The 26,527-nt window shown below is 32.2% G+C and overlaps 1 protein-coding gene across 3 annotated transcripts in view; it reads right to left on the minus strand.

Moving 5' to 3' along the window:
- GRID2 (glutamate ionotropic receptor delta type subunit 2) overlaps window positions 1-26,527 on the minus strand; it is a 1,471,756-nt gene that overhangs the window by 259,021 nt on the left and 1,186,208 nt on the right. For all 3 annotated transcript variants that reach the window (XM_038582129.1, XM_038582130.1, XM_038582128.1), the window contains exon 12: window positions 3,760-3,898. In XM_038582129.1, the coding sequence (XP_038438057.1) occupies window positions 3,760-3,898 (139 nt within the window). The remainder of the gene's footprint in view (window positions 1-3,759; window positions 3,899-26,527) is intronic.

Raw genomic sequence — 26,527 nt, forward strand, 5'->3', positions numbered from 1 at the left:
ATAAACCTATGATGGGATTTTAGGATGCCTTTGAATAGACCCAAGCTTACTTATAGCCCCAGGAAATTAGACTTTAAGTTTTACCACCAAAGACAATCTGATTCTAAAGTTATTAATGACTACAACTGTGATTTCCTTTGTAGCTTTTTTCCCCACTTTATTTGTGAGAGAAGTAGGTTTTTGAAAATCACATCACAACAAAGACTAATGGAACTAATGTTCATGATGTTATTACCCAGTACTGGTTCTGAAATTACCTTCAAAATGTCACATGCTCCATTTTACCAGTGCCCATCTTAGCTGGGTTACCAGTGGGGGATGGGGGGGGGGAGGAAGGTTCATTCCATTTGCTAGGTATCTAAAAGCAACCAGCTACATTGGTACCATTCAATAACAATGACCCAGTCCAAATGTCATTAGAGTCTCATAGAAATTGTGTATTTTTTCCTTTAGAAAAATTTAACTGTATATCTCAATATTACCCATCCCAAATATGTCATTATCTATCATATTCCATCATATCAAGCAGCAGGACATAATTATCACTGAAGGGGTATAAAATTAAACTTGGGAATTATCTTTTTCAAGGAAAATTTACCTTCAAAATTTTAATTAATGGCAAGTGACACCTGGAAGGTTAGATGTCAATAAATATCTAATTTTGTAAAAGAGGTAAATTTTGTAAAACAAATTCAGTTTCTCAAGAACAAATCTATTGGATTTCCCTTACCAAACTGTAAGAGTTTCCATCAACCATCCATTTAGAAGTAGCAGCTCTTCCTCTCTCTCTCACTGACTTCCCTCTAACTACCTCTGTCCTTCCAGGTCTGGAGAGGCAACTTTGAATTTTGGGAATGAACATGTGACTGGGATATGTGTGCTAATGGCACAGCAAAAATGAGCTGAAAAGGTGCTTTGACAAGCATTGCTTCATTTGGTGATGAACAAATCTTATGAATATAAATGATTAAGGAGCATGACATTGGATGGTAATGTGGTTTTTGTCTTTTCTAAGAAAAATTAAACTTAGAATCTTCCAAGAAAGTTTGACATTAGTTGCAAATGGAATTTTAAATGTTTCCAAGAAACACTGCAGGCAATTATGTTTACCAATGCAGCTGAGGCATGAAATTAGAAGATATCTTTAAGTTTGGGAAGAGAATCAGGCTTCTTTTAACTCCTTTGGCTCTGAATTTTTTCCCCCTTTCAAAATTAGACTAGTGATCAGATTAGAAGGAAGGGAGATTTATTATACCCACTGTTGACTTTTAATAATGTGAGCTGGCATTAGAAAGAAATAATTTTTTAAGAAATGAAGGCTCAGTTATTGTGGACTGTGGAAGTATACTTGAGGGAAACATCATGTGAAATTATGATCTTTTTTCCATTAGATTTTACCTTTAGAGAAACCTTATCGGTGTAAAAATTTGATAGAGGCTTCTGCTCCCACTGCTATTGCATAAAAGTCAAGATACAAACTAATGCTGGCAAAGTTGGTAATGACTAGCTCAGATGAACACATGTCATGAGGTCTGCAACCCCAGGGAAGCAGATTTGGCAAACAATCTGTAAAAACCATCACTAGATAAGGAAAAAAATTGGTGGGTAAGACCATGGATGGGTATTGGATTGACATTGGCTAGACTTTTAGCTCTGATACTGTTGGTTATGTGATCTCAAGAATTTAACTTGCAAACTTCTGTTTTTTCATTTACATATGAGAATAATAGTAATACCTGTGTTATCAGGGTGTTTTTGAGGAATAAATGAGGTAATATATGTAACATACTTAATAAAGTCATAATATATTCTCAGTGATTATTAGTCATAATTTTTATTACTGTTATTGTCATTTATTGCATAAAATTAATAATTTTATTTACAAATTTTTCTTCATGTATTTCTTTAAAATGTTTCAGTCAGTTATGAACTACATCGGTTTTTACTTTAAGTACACCCAAAATGTGGCAAGTAAAACATAATTGATAATAAGTATATTAGTGAGATATAATACTCCACCTTAATTTTTTAAACTATTTTCCCTAATGTGCTTTCTTGAAAAAAAAGCAAAAAAGATTTATTTATTTTAGAGAGAAAGAAAGAGCAAAAGCATGAGGGGCAGAGGGAGAAGGAGAGATAATCTCAGGCAGATGCTGTGCTCAGTGCTAAGCCAACCTCAGGGCTTGATAACACAACCCTGAGATCAGGACCTGAACCAAAACCAAGAGCCAGATGCTTAAGCAACTGTGCCCCTAGGCGCCCCTTCTTTATATGAGGTCTATTGATTGGATCTGCCAATTGGTCTTATCCTGAATGGCAGGTATCAATTATAGATGTAATTAGCTCATGTCGGGATATATGCCTACAAAATTTGTCCCATTTAAAATTACCTAACTTTTGATATTTTATTTCCTCAAGCCAAATAAAGATTTGAAAAATGTCATCCTTCAGATCCTCACACTTACCAATGAATAGGACAATGACACATCCTTTATAATGTTCTCTAAAAACAATTGGCCGTACAAAAGTATAAGGAATGGGAACTAGAGTGGTAAAGTTAGAACACAGGTTCAATAATCAGACAGATTTAAAGTATGGCCCTTAATCAATAGGTTATTAGCTGCATGATTTGGGCAAGTTACTTACCAACTTCAGTTATAAAAAGGGTTCTTAATAGTATGTATTTCAGAAGATGATTGCAAGTATTAAATGAGCAAATGCATATTTTTAGCATTGTGTTATAATAGTTTTGTGTCATTAATGGACTTCATTTACAAATTTTTCAAAAGGCAAGAAGAACTCATGTTTTCCTTTAAGGATGAATTAAATCCCTAATGAATTGCTTAACAAATCTAATTATTCATAATTTTGAATTATCAGTTTTGTTGAGAATGAATTTTTTCAACTGTAAGAAAATTCAAACTATCTCATTTTGGGATGAATAAAACATTTTCAGGAAAATATTTCTTAAAACAACATACAGAACCTCATGTTCTAAGAAATCAGAAGGTGCACTGTGGGACTGATTGTATGCATGAAACCACGAAAGGAGAATTGGCTGTGCTAGAACATAGGCTTTGGGCTCTTGGGGCTCGTGGGAGTGGTATTTATGAACTGAGACATTGACTTAAGTAACTTTTAGGAGTAACATAAGTGCACCATAGTTAGTGACAACTTATCACCATTGCAGCTGAAAAAGCAGCTGTAATAATGACCACATTAGCTATGGCATTAGCTACAATGTAATGAAGAGACAAATGAATGTGGTGTTCTCTCTTTACTGTTCCGTCACTCTCTATGCCCCCTGCCCTTGTCTCTCTCTTTCTCTTTCTCTCTCTTTCCCTACCTCTCATCTGTCAGTCATCTAATATCTACCAACTATTTAATCAGTGCATAATGGGGCAGACTCAAGACAAAAACTGATATTGTCAAACTTGAGATATATATGTTTTAGTATGACTCCTTTTCCTTCCTTTTTACAATGCTGCCCAAACACAGTCATACTTCTTGGAAGCTAAAGTACTGAATATGTGTTATTCTTCCAGGAAAATGTGGGAAGCAACATTAAAATTATACCCAGAATTCTATTTTATAAAAAATGTTCTACCAATACAGTGATATTTGCATATCACAAAATTAAGCCTTTATTCAAAAGGAAAGCATAAATTTATTATCAGATACCATATACCTATTCAAATAGTGTTAGCTACTCTTGTCATTCCTCATGCTTTGTAGCTACTGGAATCTTTGTCTACTTACTGGATGGAGCTTTCGATGCGGGTAATAGTGAGGAAAGCTGCAAGATTTGCTGTGTAAGAGGAGATGACAATCAATGCAAATAGCCACCAAGCCCCCATCATCATTCGAGTAGCCAGAGTTGTGTATGGGACCTCTCCTCCTATGGAAAGAGAAAATAGAATAAAAGAACATCAACAAGTATTTACTGAGACTCTGAAGTCATACACAATTAATACCAAATTAACTTTCAAGTACTGAAAAATCTTTTGACATAACATCAGCATAAATTTCTGTATTTTGTTTACATTTATTACTTCATATTTAATTTTATGATACTATGTAAGACCCAGCCAAAAAGAAGCATGATAAATATTTAGTATAATTTCTTTCAATGATACTTCTTCTACTTTCTTATTCAACCCTGGAATTAATTACCTTATTATTATTACCACAGATAGCTACTTTATTTCCAAATGCCTGATTATTCCATAGTTCAGTGATATTAATACTAGTATGCCTACATTTAGTATAACTTTTTGGATTTATACATCAATAAATATTGAAAATCATTTTTACTTGAATTCCCTGGAATCATAAGTTACATATATATGTACATACATTTATATAATATACAACATAATATATATTCTTTATATATTAATATAATATATAACATAATTTATATATTCTTTTTCATCTGTTCATCTATTGATGGACAGTTGGGTTGCTCCTATATCTTGGCTTTTGTAAATAATGCTGCAATGAACATGGAGGTACATATGCCTTTTTTAAATTAATTTTTTAAAATTTCAATATAGTAAACATACAGTTACATATATTTTAACTTCAGGTGTATTTATATATTTATATATTTTAACTTCAGGTGTATGATACAGTGTTTCAACAATTCTATACATTACTCAGTGCTCATCATGATAAGTGTACTGTTGATCCCCTTACATACCCCCCATTCACCCACATACCTCTCCTCTGGTAACCATCAGTTTGTTCTATATAGTTAAGAGTTTGTTTCTTGGTTTGTCTCTCTCTCTCTCCCTTTTTTTTCCTCCTTATTTGTTTTGTTTCTTGAATTCTACATATGAGTGAAACCATATGGTATCTGTCTTTTTCTGACTGACTTATTTCACTTAGCATTATACTTTCTAGCTCCATCCATGTTGTTGCAAATGGCAAGACTTTATTCTTTTTATGGCTGGATAATATGCCATTGTGTATGTTTGTATGCCACATCTTCTTTATCCATTCATCATCAGAATGGACACTTGGGGTACTTCTATCATTTGGCTATTTTAAATAGTACAATATAGCTTCAATAAACATTATGATGCCTGTATTCCTTTGAATTAGTGTTTTGGTATTTTGAGGGTAAATCCTCAGCAGTGTGGTTACTGGGTCTGAATTAGTGTTTTCATTTTCTTTGGGTAAGTAGCCAGTAGTGGAATTATTAGATAATATGATATTTCTGTTTTTAATTTTTTGAGGAAACTCCATACTATTTTCCAGAGTAGCTATACTAATTTACATTTCCACTAACAGTGCACAAAAGATCTCTTTCTCCACATTCTTACCAACATATTAATTCATATCTTTTTGATACTAGCCATCTGACTGGTATGAGATGATATTTAAGTGTGGTTTTGATTTCAATTTCCCTGATGATCAGTGCTGTTGAGCACATTTTTGTGTCTTTAGCAATCCATATGTCTTTGGGAAAATGTCTAATCAGGTCCTCTGCCCATTTTTTAATTAGCTTGTTTGGTTTTTAGGTGTTGAGTTGTATAAAGTTATAGAAAAAAAATTTTTTTTAAGATTTTATTTATCTGTTTGAGGGAGAGCGAGGGAGAGAGAGAGAAAGAGCATGAGAGTGAGGGAAAGGACAGAGGGAGAAGAAGGCTCCCCACTGAGCAGGGCTCTATCTCAGGACCCCAAGATCATGACCTGAGCTGAAGGCAGATACTTAACTACCAGAGCCATCCAGGAGCTCAAAGTTACAAAAAGACTTTAACCTTGATTAGAGTTGTTATCACCCACATGAAAGAATATTTGTTGAATTTTATTTACCATGATAAAATCTGCAACTTGGATAATTTAAACATTCTTGTTGAATACTACCCCCTCCCCAACTTATTTGATATCTGCACTTAGGAATGTAATGTTAAAAGTAATGGGGCTGTTGACTTCCAATTCTGGTAAATGAAAACCATCTTCCCATTGACAGCAACTAGACAAATTAAATGTATGATTCATTTAAGAACTACAGAAGAAATAAAAAATGAGAAGATCAAGGTTCTGGAGAAGAAGATAATCCAGGAATATGCCCTGGTATCTAGAACTGCTTTTCCCTGAGGCATAAATTCCAATCTAACAAGAAGAAGCTAAGAGACTGAGAAGCTGTACAACACTTTTGAAAGCCTTCAAAGCTGTAACAATTGGAGGGAGGTGGGACTGAGAAAACCAGATAATCCTTATTTGCTTGGAAACCAATAATTACAATTTTATTAAGCCATAGGTCAAAGAAAAATCACAGGAAAAAGAAATATTTTAAAGTTTGATAATAAACATATTCCATTCCAAAACTCCTTAAGTTTTAATAGCTAGTAGGATGCAGGTAAATTTGTGTTTTAGGAGAAATGAGATGACATGTTCAAAATATTGAAAGAAAATAACTGCCAATCAAAAATTCTATATACATTGAAGGAGTCCTTCAGAAACAGAGGAATAAAGATTTTTCCAGAAACAGAAGCAAAAGGAGTTTATTACCAACAGACCTGGTTTACAAGAAATGCTAAAGGGAATTTTTCTAGTGGAAGTGAAAGAACACAAATGTGCAATATAAAAGCTTAAAAGCATATTATAACTCTCACCTGCAATGGCAAATGTATAGTCATAGTTAGATTTTGCAATAACAGTGGTATGTAATTCAACTACAACTCTAATTTAAGAGGTAAAAAAATCTAACATAGTGAAAGTAATCTACAATAACCTATAATCATAACGCAAAAAAACTACAGAAATCTGTCATTATTTATACAGTATTAAAATATGTAGCTGTAATAGAAATAACCAAAGTGTGAGGGAGAGGGGAAGTAAAAGTGTAAAATTTACAAATTCTATTGAAGTTGTTATCAGTTTAAAATAGTGTTATAAGCCTAAGAGGACTCCTGTAAAAAAAAAAAAAAAAAAAAAAAAAAAAAAAAAAAAAAAAAGGACTCCTGTAACCACAAAGAAAAATCCTGTAATAATTACACAAAAGAACGTGATAAAGACGTGAAAGCATAGTGATACCAAAAGCCATCATAACACATAAAAAGACAACAGAATAAGAAATAAGGAAAAACAAATCTAGAAAACATTCAGAAAATAGTGAGCAAAAAATGGCAATAGTATGTTCTTACCTAGCAATAGTTTCTTTAAATGTAAATAGATTAATTTCTCCAATTAAAAGACAGAATAGATGAATGGATAAAACATCAAGATTCAACAATATGCTGTCTACAAAAGATTTACTTTAGCATTAAAGACACACATAAAGTGAAGGGAAAAAGAACACTTTAAGCAACACTAGTAACAACAACAACAACAAAAAAGCAGGGGTGGCTATACTTAGACAAAATAGACTTTAAAAATGATAAAAAGAGACAAAGAAGGTCATTATATAACGGTAAAGGGATCAACACATCAAGAAAATATAACAATTTCAAATTTGTGTGTCCAGCACTGGAACATTTGAATATATCAAGCAGAAACTAACAGAATTAAAGAGAAATAAATAGTAGTACAGTAATAGTTGGGAACTTCAATATTTCACTCTCAACAATGGCTAGATCATTCAGAAAGAGAATCAATAAGGAAACAGTGGGCTTGAAAAACACTATAGACTAAATGGACCTAACAGAGATAAACTAAACATTTTATCCAAAATAGCAGCTACACATTCTTCTCAAGTGCGAGTGCACATAGAACATTTTCTACAATCAAGTATATATTAAACCACAAAACCAGTCCTAGAAAATTTAGGAAGATTGAAATTATATCAAGTATCTTCTATGACCACAATGGCATGAAACTAGAAATCAATAACAAGAGGAAACCTCGGAAATCATGAACACATGGAAGTTAAAGAATACTCTCCTGAACAACCAATGAAGTAAAGAAGATATTAAAGGGGAAATAAAAAAGGTTTCTTGACACAAATGAAAGTGGAAATACAACATGCCAGACTTGTGGAATACAGCAAAAGCAGTTCATAACCATAAACACCTGCATTAAGAAGCAAGAGGGATCCCAAATAAACAACCTAACTCTATGCCATAAGAAACTAGTAAAAGAAGAAGAAACTGAGCTCAAAGTTAGTGGAAGAAAGAAAATAATAAAAATTAGAGCATAAATAAATGAAATATAGAACAGAAAAACAATTGAAAAGATTAACCAAACTAAAAGCTGATTCTTTGAAAAGATAAACTGAATTGACAAACCCTTGATTAGATTAAGTAAGAAAAAAAATGAAAGAACCCAAATCAATAAAATTATAAATAAAAAGGAGACATTACAACTGATACCAGAGAAATTCTCAGGATCATAAAAGGTTACTTACTATGAATAACTATTCACCAAAAAACTAGACAGCCTAGAAGAAATGGAAAGATTCTTAGAAATGTATATAATTTTCCAAGACTGAATCAGGAAGAAATAGAAAATCTGAATACACCATTTATGAATAAGGAGATTGAATCAATAATAAAATATCTCCCAACAAAAAAAAATCCCAGGACTGTATTGCTTCACAGGTGAATTTTACCAAACATTTAACGAATTAATACCAATCTTCAAACTCTTCCAAAAAACAAAATAGGAGAGAAACCTCTGAAACTCATTTTAGGAGGCCAGCATTATCTTGTACCAGAACCAAGAAAGAACACTACTGGAAAGGAAAGCCACATGCCAATGTCCCTCAAGAATACAGATGCAAAAATTCTCAATGAAATAGTAGCAAAACAAATACAGCAGCACATTAAAAAGAATCATTCACCCAGAAAAGTGGAATTTTTCCCTAGAATGAAAGGATAGTTCAACATATGCAAATTGATAAATGTGATATAAGACATTAATGGAATGAAAGTAAATAATCATATGATTATCTTGATACATGCAGAAAATGCATTTGATAAAATTCAAAATCTACTCATGATAAAAACTCTTAACACATTAGGTACAGAAGGAACATATTTCAACATAATAAATGCCACATGTGACAAGCCTACAGCTAACATTGTACTAAATGGTAAAAGGTTGAAGGCTTTTCCTCTGAAATCTGGAACAAGACAAAGGTGCCTACTCTCAACTCGCCTAGTCAGTATAATACTAGAAGTCCTAGTTAGAGCAATCAGGCAAGAAAAAGAAATAAAAGGTATCAAAATCGGAAAAGAAGAAGTAAAACTGTCTCTATTTGCAGATGACATGATTTTATGTAGAGAAAATCCTAAAGATTCGACCAAAAACTATTAGAGCTAATAAATGACTCCAGTAAAGTTGCAGGATACAAAATTAAATATGAAGTAGCAAAAACAACCACCACCACCACCAACAACAACAACCCAATTAATAACTGGGCGAAGAACCTGAATAGACATTTCTCTAAAGATGTATGGAAGGCCATTAGATACATGAAAAGATGCGCAACATCACTAGTCATTAGGGAAATGCAAATGAAAACCACAATGAAATAATTATCTCACGCCTGTTAGATGCCCATCATCAAAAAAATAAGAGATAAGAAATGCTGGTGAGGATGTGGGGTAAAAGGAACCCTCTTTCACTGTTGGGGGAATTGCAAAGTAGTATAGTCACTATGGAAAACAATATAGAGGCTCCTCAAAAAGTTACAAATAAAATTACCATATGATCCAGCAATACTCTTTCAGGGAATTTATCCAAAGGAAATGAAAACTGCTAACTTGAAAAGATATCTGCACCCTTATGTTCACAGCAGTGTTACATAACAGCAGTGTTATAACAGCCACAACATGGAAACAACCTAAGTGTCTATTAATAGATGGATGGATAAAGAAGTTGTGAGATATATATCAAATACCTACAATGAAATATTATTTATCCATAAAAAATGAGGATATCCTACCATTTGTGACAACATGGATGGAATTTGAAGGTCTTATACTAAATGAAATAAGTGAGATAGAGAAAGATAAATACTATGTCATCTCACTTATAGGTGGAATGTAAAGAAAAAAAACCCCTCATTTAAAAATACATCAGACTTGTGATGACCAGAGGCACGGAGTAGTGGGGAGGGGGAATTGGAAGTTGGTCAAATATACAAACTTCCAGTTTTAAGATAAATAAGTGCTAGGAGTATAGTATACAATATAATAACTATAGCAAACATTAATGTATGATACAAAAAAACATTGAAAGTTTATCTTAAAAGATCTCAACATAAGAACTTTCTTTTTATTCTATTTTATTTTATTTTCCTTATACCTATGAGAAGATGGATGTTAGCTAAACATATTGTGATAATCATTTCACAATATGTGGGAATCAATCCATCATGCTATATGTTTTAAACTTATACACTGATGTGTGTCAATTGTTTTTCAATAAAACTTAAAAAATGATCATTGTATTTCACTATATCAACACTATAAAGGAGAGAAGTCCTATAATCATGTTGGTAGATACAGAAAAGATATAGATAAAATTCAACATCAGTCTTTAAAAAAAAAAACCCGAAAAACAACAAAACAACCCAGAAATAATCCAGCGCACTAGAAATAAAAAAAATTGTGCTTAGTTTCACAAAGAGAATTTTCAGGAAACCTGTAGCAAACATCACACTTAAGACACTAAAATAAGTATTTTTAGAAACTAAAGGCTACAAGTTGGTACCACTTCTGTTCAGTTAAAGGTACACAGCATAGTGCAACAGCCAAACAACAACAATAAATAACTTAAGAATTGGGGAAAAAATGAAATAGAAGTTACGGTTGGATCTGGTATGAATATGTATGTAGAAAAACCAAGGTAGTATAGGGTAAATTATTAAAATTAATCAGTTATCAGTTTACTATGGTACAGATTCAATATTCAAAAATCAAACAGATATATATATATATATCAGCAACAAAACCTTAAAATATAGAATCAAAAATATATCCCACTTACTATAGCATTGAAAACATCAAGTAACCTAGGAACAATAATGTAAAAGACCTCTACATGAAAATCTATAAACTTTTTTGACTGAAATAATATTAAATAAATGAATGGATATATCATGTTTATTGATCCAAAGACTCAATATTATGAAGATATAAAGTCTTTTCAAAGTAATCTATAGATTCAGTGAATTGCTAGGCAAAATCCCAGGTTCTTTTTGTGAGAGAGACAGAAAGAGAGAGAGAATGAAATGCTGAATGTAAAATTTATATGAAATTGCAGAAGGATAAAAATAGCCAAGACAATGTTCAAGAAGAAGAAAAAGCGGGCTGTAGTCAGCTGCATTCAGCTGGTCTGGCTGACTATAGCTGTATACAGTAATTAAGACAGCATGGTATTTATACAAGGATAGACCATATCAATGAAAATTACCCATGTATGCATAGACACTTGATTTATGCCCAGCTGGCACTGCAATATATAGAGAAAGGGAGGTTTTTTTTCCAATAAGCATTACTAGGTATATTTGGATATACATGTGAAAAATAGCGAAACTTGTCTCCTAATTTACAACATACAGAGAAATCAATACAAATGGCTTATATATAAATATATAAAAAATAAACAGTAAAACTTCCAGAAAATAATGTAAGAGAATGTATCTAATAAATCCACAAGGTCAGATTGCAAAAGATTTCTTGAATAGAGTACAAACGATTGATAAATTTAACTACAGTAATACTCTGTAGTTCAAAATAGACCACTAAGAGAGTAAAGATAAGTTATAGTAGAAGATATTTGCCATAAACATATCTAACAAAAATAATTTCTATAAATCAGTAAGAATAAAACAGACAGTAATTAGAAAAATGGTCAAGAGTCTTCACAAAAGAAGATAAATGGCAATAAAGGTGAAAACATGGCAATTTCCCTAGTTATTAGAGATATACAAATTATAAGGAAAATGGAATACTACTACAGAGCCACCAGAATGATTAAAGAAATAGACAATATCAATTGTTGGCAAGGATGTGGAGTTACCAGAGTACTGTTGGGATTGTAAATTGATTCAATCATTTTGATAAACAATTTGGCAGCATCCCTGAAGACTAATATATGCTTTTCTTAAGACTCAGCAATTCTACTCCTTAGGTATTTACTCCAAAGAGGAATATGTGTACCAAGAGAGAAGCACAGAAAAGGTTCATAGCAACATTATTCATAATAGCCACAAACTAACACTCTTTGAGAGTAGAATGCATAGTTATATTCATGCAATGAAATATTGTACAGAAATGAAAACAAATAGATTTAATTTGAATATAACACCATGAATGGATTTCACAAACTAAATGTTGAGTAAAAAACAAACAAAAAGAACTGCACACTGTATGATAACTGTTCGAAAACAGCATGAATGGGAATGCTGGGAATCCTGTAAGTAGTTACCTTTGGGGATAAACAATAATGGTTGAGACAGGGGCAATGGGGGCTGTGTCACTGGTAATGTTCTATCTTTTTTTAGGTAGTAATTACACAGGTGTTCCATTGTTAGTCATAATTGATTGAGTTGCACACTTAAATTTTGTGCACTTCTATGTATGTAAATTATATTTCACAATTAAAACTAAATAAAAGAAGGAAGTAACAAGAGAGAAACAAAGACCACTCCCCTCCCCCCTTTTTTTTGTTTTGTCTCAACAATTTGAAAAAAAAATTTTTCTAGATTCAGGATACTAGAAGAGACAATCAGATGGAAGACAAAAAATTATCTACTAAATTAAAAACACAATCCCACATGGTTAAGGGATGGCAAAAATTAGAATGGCAATTCCTGAGACCAGGATGTGCAAAAGTATGACTCTAGGATTGGGTATTTTGATTTGTCTAACTTCTGTTGAGTTTGAAATCTCCCACTATCACTCTGTATAAGCATGTGGAATTTGCATTTTCTGGAGTGACCTCTCTGCTATAGTAGAAGATCTTAATACAGATTTGCATGTTGATATGACTGGTTTGCCATATCAAAAAATATATCAACTTTGCTACTGTATATATTATCTTGCTATAAAAGTTGTTAAAGAGATAAAACAATGTTTTTCCCTCAGGCAAGTTTGTAAAACTTGGTAATTTCACCTGAGTCAGGCAAAATTCTGTTGTTCCAAGTCTTATTCTGTGTGAGTATATATGTATTCTACTTTGTGTGTGCCTGAAAATATGGAAGAGTTATCATTTAAGACTCTCCAATTCAGTTGTATGGTATCAGCTTCTCATAGGTTTGAAAACTCACAGAGCGTTTATTACATGATCTTGGACTGTGGAACTCTTTTATGAAATATGATTTAAAAAATAAAATTATTACTTCTCCTTATAAACATTGTTTTTTCAAAATTGGAATTCTTATTGGAACCAGGATCCTAGCAGAATGGCTAAAAACTTACTGCAAGGAGGAAATTTTCAATATTATGGGTGACTGAATATGTTCAAGTAAGCTGGTTAATATGTTTAAGTAGACTGGTTGATTGGAGTGTCAATAAATTTTAAAATGTTTCACACTTACAAAATCACTGTTTAAAAAATATAAGGAGGATATTGTTGGCAATTAGCCATTTCCAGGGCAATCCCTTTTAAGAATGGGAGAGAATGTATAAATCTTCTGAATGCTTAAGGTATGTAAATCATATTTATATATTAATCTATTCTTTGGAGCTCATTTATAAATAGTCAAATTGACAGACTGGCTGTGACTAGATCTGAAAGTGTTTTAATATTTTTTTTCGCCCTTTGGTAGAGGGTACAGGAGTAATAAGAAGGGGCATGTGAGATACAGGTAAGATTTGCTGTTGGCAAAAAAAAAAAAAAAAAAAAAAAAAGATTTGCTGTTGGCCACAGCATAATAAGTCCACTGTTTGAATTCATCTGCAAGGTAGGGCAGTTTCTACAATGCGGCAAGTCGATTATTGGTACAACAGTTAGCCTTAGGTAGAAAATCGGGATAATGTAAAATCATATTGTGTTATGGTGTGAAAGTTGTGCCATTGAAAATTATCTTTTAATATTTTCTTATCATGGCAAGAACAAAGCCTTAGCCTGGGGATACATGTCTTTTAAATTTTGTATCCATTTTTATAAAGGTAAGGCAAATCTTAAACTCCCTTTGACAGACAACATAAACTAATTAGAATTTAATAATGTTTCAGTTGCATTATACTTATATTTTCTATTTAATTCAAATGGCACTGCTTTTATATTTATATCAGCAAACATATCCTTTATTAACAACAACTCTGACCCCTCTAAAATCTCAGTTTCAAATACTCCAGTCTCCTATGTGATAATTTTTTTTTTAATTTTTATTTTAATCACATGGTGTTCATTATCATCTTTTATGAGCTTCCTTCTTCCATCAAGTCTATAGTCCAACCAAACAAATGCTACAACGAGCATAGGGGTGCATGCATCTTTTTGAATTAGAGTTTGCATTCTCTTCAAGCAGATACCCACTGATGAAATTGGTGGATTATATGGCAGGTCTATTTTTTAAGTTTCTGAGAAACCTCCAGATTGTTTCCTGGAGCGGCGGTACAGTTTGCATTTGTAGCAACAATGTATGAGGATTCCCTTTTCTCCACATACATGCCAGCATTTGTTATTTCTTTCTTTTTGATAATAGCCATACTGACTTGTGGTTTTGATTTCTATTGAATATCTCATGTGCCTGTTGACTATCTATATGTCTTCTTTCAAAAAATGTCTCTTCAGAACTTCTATCCATTTTTTAACCAGATTGTTGTTACTGAATTGTATGGTTCTTTATGTAGTTTGGATATTAACCTCTAATTGTATATATGATTTGCAAGTATCTTCTTCAATTCAGTAGCTTATCCTTTTACTTTGATGTAGTCTCATTTGTTTATTTTTACTTTCATTTCCCTGACGTTTGAAGTCAGAACTAAACCAAACCAAACCAAAATCACAAAACATTTTTAAGACTGATGTTAAGGAACTTACTGCCTATTTTCTTCTAGTAGTTTTATAGTTTTAGACCTTATATTCAAGTCTTAATTCATTTTGAGTTAATTTTTGTATATGATGTAACATAGTGGTCCAATTTTATTCTTTTGCATGTAGCTGTTAAGTTTTCCCAACACCACTTATGGAAGAGACTGTCCTTTTCCTATGTATATTCTTGCCTCCTTTCTTGTAAATTAATTGGCCAAATTTCTAAGTTAAAAACTGTGGTTCTAGCTAACTGCTCTCAAGCCTTCAAATAATACAAAGAGTAATAGAGAAATGGAAGGCAATGAATACTCAATTTAGAAATAAGGTAAAATTTGAAAGTCTTGATAGCAGCTTTGATGGCGTCTCTTAAATTATAGTTCCAGGGCAGATAGGACTGAAGACAAGACTAAAGCTTGACTGTAAGGACAGCACAATTCAATCTCCAATTAAATCTTCTGCCTTATAAGGTCTCTCATTGTAAGTGAAGGGCATTGATGGGAACTCAGAGTTTCAAAATCCCTCTGAAACTCTTTGGTATTAGAAGCCTTTTCTCACCCCTTCTGAGAGAATCAGCCTTCCTCTGCATAAATAATCCCAATGCCTGGATCTGGGGAATCACAGCTCTCTTTTGGACTCATCTACTTTACTCCTCATTGCCTCCAGATACAAGTTAAGTCCCAAATAACTGTCAGAGAAGTATAATACCCACTTATAAAAGTTTTATACCATACAGGATGGAGTGTAAATATCAATTCGGGAAAACACGTTATCATGGATGGTAATGATTTGGAATTTGATAATTAAGATATTGATACTTGTGGGTGGTGGTAGTAGTTTGTTAGATTGGCTAATTGAAGGATGGACCAATAATGAATGGATTTTTGAGATAACCTATACACAATTTCTCTGGTATTCTATAGATATTTAGGGAGGTAGTAATGTTGAAATAGATTTGTTCTGAACAAACTGTTCATCTCCCTGACTATCTGGAAAAGGGACAACTCCTTCACAAAACACTAAGAAATGCATGGCATGAGGTGGTGGTGGTTGTAGTGCAAGTATCTCACAAGAGTTCTGTATGCTGGTATGTATAGGCAATGTATAGCAATGTAATGGTAGCATAAAACCTTTGTATAACAATGTAATATATAATATTTTAAACCTCTAAATTTCCAAAAATAGAATGCTTAAGTTAGTGATAGCATATCTGACTAGGAAAGTATTATTTAGCTAGAGAAAATGTAATAAATATGATACAAAATTATAAATGTGGCATGACTATAGTATAAAAAGGTTTTGTTTTTTTTTGTTTTTTAATCAAGTTGCATATAGTATCCCAGTTGGCAGAGGCTAAGTGGAAATGTCTAACTATCAGAGACAAGGTAAAATTGCTATAATATGACATGGCTGTTTATGAATGGTAATTGGAGTATACTATCCTTCAGCAATAGCTTATCACAGGGTTCCTAAATGTGAAATAGATAGGTGGTATACCAAGGCATTTCTTGATGTGTGTAGGAAAAAAAAAAAAAATCTAGATCTGAGGGCAGAAATGTAGCCTCAATTGTGAAGTGGGAATTTGGAGCCTCTTTAGTTCAGTCCCTAGAACTCATCCAGTTTATGATTCAGAAACTCAATATCAAGGAAGAGGGCAGGTTAGCTTTCATTGATATGTTCTTTTTTATATTTTTCTTAAGTAATTTTTAATACCAATAGTCACAGCACATTTATAGCATTGTATTCTATTTTTTCATATTAATAAACATTTTAATTGTATTTTACTTTTTTAAATAAAATTTTAGTTCCAGTGAGTTAACATACATACAGTCTTATATTCATTTCAGGTATATAATACAGTGATTCAACAATTCCATACATTACTTGGTGCTCATCATAAGTACACTCCTTAATCCCTTATAATTTGTATTCTATTACATTTTTACTGGCTGAACAATATTTTCCCAATCAGATATATTACAGCTTACTTCAATATCATATTTTTAGAAATTTAGAGGTTTTATGCTACCACATATTACTATAAACATTTTTTGATAGAATCTATGAAGAGAAGTTATTTGATGAAAGAAATGAGATGTTTTATGTCATATAAGTGTTAAGCATTTTCAAATACATTTTATAATATTATTATTGAATAAATAGAGACAGGTAATGTTACTCCTCTTTGTATGTCTTTTTGAAATGTTGACATTTCAGTTGAATGACAAAATATTGTTCTGGACTGATAAGTCTATTCGCAGATAAGCAAAATTAGGCTAGGAGGCATTAGACAATATAATCAAAATGGCAATTTCCTATATATAAGAAGACTTCTCTAATGTAATACTTACATTTTCCTAGTAATTATAATACACGTAAAGCTGCCTACAAATAGTAGTTCCTTCTTTCCAACTTCTGTTTTGAGGAGTTCTAGATCAGTTGAGTAATAAATTTTTGCATATTTCACTTTTTCTTAATTAATAACATTCTTTTACAAATACAAATGCCATCTATACATAATGCCCTGAAATAAGAATGCTATTCTGATCAAATAAATACAAGATTGTTATCACTACAATGTGGATATAGGATATCACCATTACATAGAATGTTCCTTTGTGCTTCCTCCTGGTCAATCTCTATCCCCCATGCTTGCACCAGGCAACTGTAAATCTGTTTTCTGTCACTGTGAAATATTTTTCTTTTTCTAAATTAGGTTCTTTTTAATTTCATATAAATGGAATGTAGTCTTCGGGGCCTTGCTTTGTTTACTTAGCACAAAGGTTTGAGGTTCATTCAAGTTGCATGTGTTAGTGGCTTATCCTTTGTTAGTGCTGAAAAGCATTCCATTGCATATATCATGATTTTCTTATTCATTCACCAGTAACTAGACATTTGCGTTGTTTCCAGTTTTTGGCTATTATAAATACATTTTCTATGAACTTTTGCTAAAATAAAATGTTATTTCAACATTAGAACTTTCGACAGAAGATAATCTTTATAATTCTTGAAACTTCAGGTTGAAGAGAAGTAGTAAAGTTTTAACAAATTCAGTAACATGGATTTCTAATGAATAAATTTGAAAAATATTAAACTAAAAATAATCGTAATCCAACTAAATAACACACATAGTTATAGTTATACCTCATAACACATATATACTGATTTTAACTTGCGTTCCGTGTACTCACTGTTGTAACTCGTAGTAGGACTAAACTGAATTATATTACACACAAGTAACACTAGGCAGCTTTTTTCACAATGTTTTCATTATTCCAGCACATATAAAATTCCTCATTCTAATGAGCTAAAGAATTAAAAATAGTCAATTGAAAGTCAACTTTCCTATCTGGCCTTACAAAGCTAAAACATTTGAGATTTTAGTAATTTAATTGAAAAAGGGATTTCAGTTTCCCAGGTTGTAAGGTGGACCATGAAACAGTTTTACACAAGTTGTACCCTAAGCAATATTCAAGAATCTTGAGGTTAAGTGCTACAGTGAAATGTAAGCTCCCCTAAGTGCAACATTAAGAACAAATGAATGAACAATACATATTGTGTTTACCACTATTCCTCACCACAAACTCGTTTACTTTCATACCCACAAAGATTGTGTTGGTGATGGTATTTAGAAACCGTTATTTTAAATCCTTTTTCTAGATTTCATTTAATCAAGGCTTTCCCCCCTCTCCTATATTAATTGCTTTTATTCAATTCTACTGGAAACATGATCATAGGCTGAGTGAGTTGAACTAAATGTACTGAAAATAAATTGTTATATATGAACTTCATTGGGCCAGACAAATCTTTTAGAATACTAATTAGCAAAATCCTTTTTTATGGAACTAGCTAACCCATCCTGAATTAAGAAATGTATCCTTTCAGAGATTTTGAAATTACGCTGAAATTTGAAGTTCTTTTCTACTATAAGGTTTTTGTTTTGTTTGTTTGTTTGTTTTTAAATAAAGCAGCTTCAGTATGTTTGAAATCAACTTGATAGTTGGAAGGCTTTATAGTGTATATGGCTATTTGCTGAGATTTCCATTAATCCATACATCTGAATTTTATGGTATTAATGGTTACTTTGCAGCTTTAGCATAAAGCAAAATGGGTCAGCATGCCACATATCTTCCTTGAATTTCCTGTCATTTTTATTTGCAACAAAAAATTCATTTGTTTACTTCTGTTTCCTTTCCCAGTTGTAAATTTTAATGATAAAAATTAGATTTTGCATCTAAAGAACACTGATATCATGGCTAAATTTCAAAACTATTGTGGAATGTATCTCAAACCCAGAACATTTTCCAACAATTGTATGGTTTCTACAGTTATGATTTTGCTAAAACCACACACATTTAAGAAGTGCCCCTAGAAATTTCTTCAGCCTCTGTATTCATGCTCTAATTGTATCTATTCCATTATACTATTTCAGAGGTCTTGTTAAAAAAATAAGTAAAAAAGAGGAGAAGCCAAATAGTTTCATCCTTCTCTCTTGGTTTGTCTTTAGTTCTGTTAGTAAATGTCTTGCTTTGTAAAACCCAAGAGCATAAATTCAAGATTTTGGTAAAATATTTTAAGTGTATAATAAACCAAAAATTTCCGATATTACACAATTAAAATATTTGAGATTTTCATAATTCAATTTATAAAGGGAGAAAGATGCCCAAAGCCTCTAAAATCTTCAGATAGTTTTCAAGTAGTTTGGCTCATAGATAAACTGAGATTTTTGAAGTCACTTTATGTCACTTCTTTGTTTTCTCTGTCTATTGTATTTGTCTTCATGTCCTTTTAGTTTATTTTTATTTACTAAAGTATTTGATTCATACTTTGGTTGCTTTGTTTCTATTTTAATACATGGATATATATATCAATTGCTTATCTGTTAACCAAAAAAAGAAAAAAAAAAGGAACAGTAGTAAACGGTATGAGCAACATGTATATCATGATTCTTTAAAAATATCCAGATATCATTTTCTGGAGGCCCTCAAATTATTCTTTCTTCTTTCTGTACTATTTTTCTTGCTACCTGCTGACTTTATCACAGACTTGCAACAAAATGAGGACTGGGAAAGGTGCTCAATGAGGAAATGTTGTCTGGATGACTAGTCATTTGTCAAACAGCGTGAAGCAAGACTGCCATTGAGTCTGGCCTGCCACTTCATAGTGATGTATTAGTTTTTAATGTTTTAAAATAATTATAGCAAGGCCTAAGCCACCATATAAAACCACTATATAAATTCTAGTGCCATTATCAACCCCATTTTTCAGAGATCCAATCAATCAGTGGTTCTGAGTAAAACTGCACCCATTTTACCAATCCCAGAAGCACCAAAGTTCAAAGGGTAAGAAACAGCTGTCAACAGGAATCAAAAGTAAAGTGGATCTCAGAGTGACACTTCCCATTACCTCTGGAATTTCTGAGACTAATTCCTGAACTAGGGCTTATGTATCAATGTGTCACTGTTTCCACAAGGTCAGAAAATGTCAATACATATTCAATGAGTTTTAATGATGATATGAGAGCCAGGAGTAAGTCTAATATATATTTTTAAAGCTCCAAAATGCCATTCAAATCCAGTAACCTATTACCACCATTGGAGATATGTTTCAAATCTTTACTCGTTTATGAGTGTACAGTAGGATTTATAATATGATAGAGAAGGGAATCATTTAATATTGTGAATTCAGTTTTTCAAAAACAGTATCAGTCTTCTCAATTTTGAACTTCTTTTTCCTTTTTTCTAGAACTCTTATGTTTAAGTTCTTAGGAGGATATCTTAAAAAGCAGAAGGAAAAACCTGATTCCTCTCTGGTTTCTATCAGTATATTCTTTTGCATAATAGGTTGGAAAATGGCTAAAGGAATTAGATTTTGGTGTGCTCTTACTACAAGAAATTTAATGAAATAAAATACAGACATTTTATTCAGTATATGAGCTTTATATATTCAGATAGAGTTCAGTAAGTAATACAGAAAGAACTTTAACTGAAAGATGTAAAATAATTCACATACTAGCGATTATCACAACACTTCTGATTGAATAAGAAAATGTATATGAACTACAGCTCCTAGGTGTCTGTGTGTGAATGCAAATACGTAAAATTGAATGTATTTTAGGATTTACATAAAGCTTACTATTTTACTTAAGGAATATCTCCTCTTCCTCTTCTCTTCTTCCTTTAATATGCTATTTGGGTGTGGATTGTAGATTCTCTCAAGGATTTCTAAAGGCATTTTCAATCTACAGCCTCAGTAGTCACTGAGTCAAAGATTTGGGTGGAATGAATGAGCAATGTAAAAGTCAGGAAACAGGTTCATATTGCTGGGCTGAAGTGGTAAATCCAAACCATGGATGTAATGAAGTAGAAAGTAAGGTCAGGGAGGAGAGAGATCAGAATAAAATTGCAAAACAAAACAAAAAACAAAACAAAAACCTACTAAACTCAAGGCAAAAGCAGGAAGTAAGAGATTGAAAACAAAGGTTAGGAAAGAAAGTAATCAAAGCTTTTATTTATTACTATTGCACCAGGCATTGTGTTAAATGTTTTGCAAGCATTTTCCTAATCTTTACCAGTCTTAAGAGTTTCCTCAGCCAACGTCAAGATCTGAGAGGAGTAGGGGCAGATGATTTTTGCTCACAAGTAAGGGAAAAGGCTAGGTGGGGAGTGAGTGACACATGTCAGAGAATCTAGGAAGCCTTAAGGTGTCTCCTCCTCCAAACACACTTCTTCCATTAAGGCTTCTGGTTTATTACTGCCACTTCATTTTCTCCCTCTGTTCTCTTGAATAGTGAGGACAAATAAGATTATTGTGGGCTGACAAGCCAAAAATTTAGGATAGACTTGTGTAAACAAAACTTAAAAAAAAAACCCAGAATAATAGTTGAAATACCTATAAAACTCAGGAAACAATCCTGATTATTTCGTATTGGAAATAATTTACTAAGACCAAGATACTTTCTTAGATGACTGTAAGAAGCAATGAATTTAAAACATAACCATTATAATTAATAGGTAATCTTGGGAGATGTAAGAAGATAGGAGAAAGGGGATAGTGCAAAAATAAGAGATTTTTTTTAAAAGAAATATTTGTTTGTTTGTTTATTTGAGAAAGAGAGAGAAAACGAGTGAGGAGAGGGGCAGAGAGAGAAGCAAACTCCCCACTGAGCAGGGCAACCGATGTGGGTCTCCATTTTAGGATCTTATTTTTTATTTTTGGATTGTTCTTGAAGATGGGCTGTGATTCTGTATACCTTAACTTCATTCTTTGGATAGTCAATTGGCATATTCATCATTTCTCTATTTTAATAATGACATATAAACTTTTTTGTTGAATCATTAAAAAATTATAAGCCCAAATTATTAGACTGTAAATAGCTATTATATTTTGTTCTTTAAATTACTTTGACAAATAACTTTGTAACTAGTAACATTAGATATACTAGGCTATTTTCAGGCAGATAAAACTTTCACTGCATAAGTTTTACATGCAAACAAAATGATGTGTTACTTTTTGTTTCCCTTTTCCCTGGGGACGTTCATTCATCTTGATTTTCTGCATAGGCCTATTGAAAATAGAAAGAATATATATTTTTTGTTTCTTCCAAGTTTCATAGACTTAGAAATTTCTTCTATGCCATATGGCAATACACAAGAGACTCCTGCAATTGTTTGAGAATGCAGGCTGCTATTCAAAAAACAGACATAGTAGGCAGTTTTTATGTGAAGATATTATTCAAGGAATTGTTATTAATATTAATTGTAGTCATATGACTAAGTTCTTGTGCAATCTTCTGCAACTTATTTTTAATTTCTTCTATTGTGTTGCTCATAGTACAAACCTATTCTAACTCTACTGTATAAGGAACTTTTCAGCAGTCTTTAGAAAATATTTCACACTTGCAGAAAATGAAATCACTGGAAGATAGTCATCTTTGTGGCTTACTACAACTCTGTTTTTTTTTTTTTTTAAGATTTTATTTAATTTGTTGAGACAGAGAGAGAGAGCATGAGAAAGAAGATGTAAGTGGGGATGAGGGGAAGGATGGAGGGAGAGGAAGAAGCAGACTCCCTGCTGAGCTGGGAGTCTGATGCAGGCCTCCATCCCAGGACCATGGGATCACGACCTGAGCCGAAAGCAGATGCTTAACAGACTGAGCCACCCAGGCCTCCCTTAATAAGACTCTTTGTAACACCTTTTAGAGTCTTCTTTTGCCCAATAATCTTAGGTGGCTCTGGGAGTAACAACTTGAAGATTTTCTGATGCTTTGTGTGTGTGTATGTGTGTGTGTGTGTGTGTGTGTGTTTTACAAATGAAATTTTAAAAAATTGCAAAGATTGGACAAGGTATTTCAGGTAAATTTTGATCAGCTACTTTTTTCTTTTGTACTCTTTTCTCTTTATGGAGTAGTTGGATTCTGACCCTACCCCACCTCACTCCCCATTATCATTTTGAACATGGTCCTCCTTTAAGTATATAAAAATTTTGCTGCTGAATTTTAAGTTATTAGAATAGCCCTACTGCATTACATGGTATAATTTTATACCTCCATAAACACCAGTAATACACATTTAAATGGTTAAACTAACTTTCAGACTGCTTTTTGTCTTAATAGTACGTTACCAATGATGGGCTCTGAGCTTTTGCGTCCAAATGATTTAATTAACATTTTTTTCAGTTTTAAATTTGCCATGTGTTATATCCATCCAATGGCTTCTGCTTGAATATGTTTAAGTGTCTCCTAAGTATCTAGTGAAATGCAGTGATATAAAGCTGAATTTTACATTATATTAAGTTACTATTGTTTTTTTAATAAATTCTTTAAAATTTAATCGAAATTTATATATTTTTAATTATTGAAAATATGTGAATATGCTGTATGGTATAATATTTGGTTGAAAGTATCAAAAATCTTAGAAGTGTGCATGTATATATATAACTCAGGAGCTGCTATCTGGGATAATTTCTTAAGAAAATAACCAAGGATGCATACAAATACTGTACCAATAGAATGATTTTTTGACAATTTTATAAGCAAGCAATAATAGGAAATTTAGGAAAACAATGTATTTATGCACACACACTCATATAATATAGGTTCTTATAGAGACAATAAAGCTATGTAATAATACCTCAAGGAATAATTTTCAGAATGTGTTGATAATTTAAATTTTAAAATGTCATATACAATATGAAACTTATTTTATATCTACATATTAGTATATTTTCTGTATATTGACACTCGGTATACTCAGTGCTAAATCCTGTCAGATATATTTCTAATTCATTTTCTCTTCTATAAAAATAGAAAGGTGTTGAGATGATGGCAGCTAATGTTCTTCAGGCTAACCTGTTAGCTGGTTGACTTCAAAAGTGTCATAATAACCATGCCATCCTTCATACTGTCTTTATTTTTTTTTTAAAGATTTATTTATTTATTTATTCATAGAGACAGAGAGAGAGAGAGGCAGAGACACAGGCAGAGGGAGAGGCAGACATCATACAGAGAGCCTGAGGAGGGACTCGATCCAGGGTCTCCAGGATCCCACCCTGGGCTGCAGGTGGCGCCAAAGTGCTGCACCACCAGGGCTGCCCCATACTGTCTTTAAATAGCACACATCATATAACTATGAAATGCTGTTGTTAAATTTATAATCTAACCCGACTCTTTCATTGTGATTAACAGGTATACTCTATCAGATCATTTATTGATAAAACTCTAATCAGCATGAATAAAGTAATAAGATATGAAATTTGGGAGAAGAAATGACAATGCATACACTGATAAATAGAAAGTACATCATTTTTAAACTTGAAAAGAAAAACATAACCCTGAGAATTGTTTCAAGCTTAAATTTCCACATATTTTTGTGTGTTAAGGGGAAGTTTTCCAGCATAAGCATCTTGATTAGCAATAACACGCCAAATTGAAGATCAAAAGTACCAGATCAAAGCACTTAAAGATCAGCCTGGGAGGGTCCCTGAAAGCTTCATCTCTGTCTTCAAACCTCTCAGTCCTGCTATAGAATTCCTACAATCACTTTGTTTTTTGAGATGAGTTGACAATAAATTAAAAACAGGAAAAAACAAGTATTATAAAATTCAGCATTGTTGGAGATGCTTATCTTATGAAAAGATAGCTTAAAAGTTGGAGGTAGTGGCATTTTTCCTCCTTATAACTTATCTATAAAATACAGCACAGCCACTGTGACTTTCTCAGTGATTATCAAAATACCATCTGCACAGAAGCAAAAGAAAGGAGGAAAATGGTTTTAATAAGATTTAAAGATTTTTTCTGTGAAACTTATTTCATTTTATTTCATTAATACCAGATGTTATAATTTAAAAATTAAGTCTATATTTTTAAAAGAGGAGAATGATAACTTTATTCTACTTAGTTTTCTCATTCTTCATATCCTTTGAATTCTCTGATTTCAAATATTTTTTATTATATTCCCCTAAAACTTGTAAAACAAATTAGACACATAAAATGCATATCTAATAAGCACTGTATTTGCAGGTTTATTTAAAAATCATCTAAAAGAATAGAGTTGCATTTTATTTTATTTATTTTTATTTTTATTTTTTTAGAGTTGCATTTTAAAGTGTCATAAAGGAAAAGAAAAAATAAAAATCTGTAATTTTAAATGAAAATACTTCTTATTTTATAAGACTATTTTATTACTACTTAAAGGCAAAAAGAAAAAATTAAACAGTATAGCTTATTGATTCTTGTTTTCGAAAATCATAAATGTTGGGTTATTTTCTGACACCTTTGCATTACACAAAATTTGTTTTCACCCCTATCAACTAGTTTTGTAAAATACATAATGACATATCTGGAGGAGGTATTCTAAAGGAGAAATATACATATGTATATATAATACATAAAGGAGGAAAATATATATAATCATATATAACATGTATGTAATATGTTAATTTAAAATATGTATGCTAATTTTTTAAAGATTTCATTTATTTATTCATGAGAGAGACAGAGAGAGAGGCAGAGATATAGGCAGAGGGAGAAGCAGGCTCCTCAAGGGGAGCCCAATGTGGACTTGATCCCAAGACTCTGGGACCATGCCCTGGGCTGAAGGTAAACGCTCAACTCTGAGCCACCCAGGCATCCCCTGTATGTATGTTAGTTTTACAATAACATATCAGGAGGAGGTATTCTAAAGGACAAATATATATATACCTATATATATAATGGATATACATAACATATATAACATGTATGTAATATGTTTATAAACTTATAACACTTCGTCATGATGGTGTTTGGTATGTGGAATCATCTACGCCTTGGATATATACTTACGTCTTTATTTATAATATTCTCAGTTGATAAGCTACCTAAATTAAATGATAGTCTCAGATAGTCAGAGTTGAAGTTTAAATTGCCCTGCACTCAAGTCTTGGAGTGAAACAAGTAAGCACAGCCAGCTTACAAGTTTGACCTCTGTAATTACTGTTCATTTTCTAAGCTTTCCTGGGTGTAAATGCATGTTAAATTGCCTTTTAGTGCCAGGAATGACTTTTATCTCAGCCAAATTACTCTCTTTTGGTTCATAAGTTAGATAAGTATTCT

The sequence above is a fragment of the Canis lupus genome, chromosome 32 (genome assembly GCF_011100685.1).
Source record: "Canis lupus familiaris isolate Mischka breed German Shepherd chromosome 32, alternate assembly UU_Cfam_GSD_1.0, whole genome shotgun sequence".
In the NCBI taxonomy this organism is placed as follows: domain Eukaryota; kingdom Metazoa; phylum Chordata; class Mammalia; order Carnivora; family Canidae; genus Canis; species Canis lupus.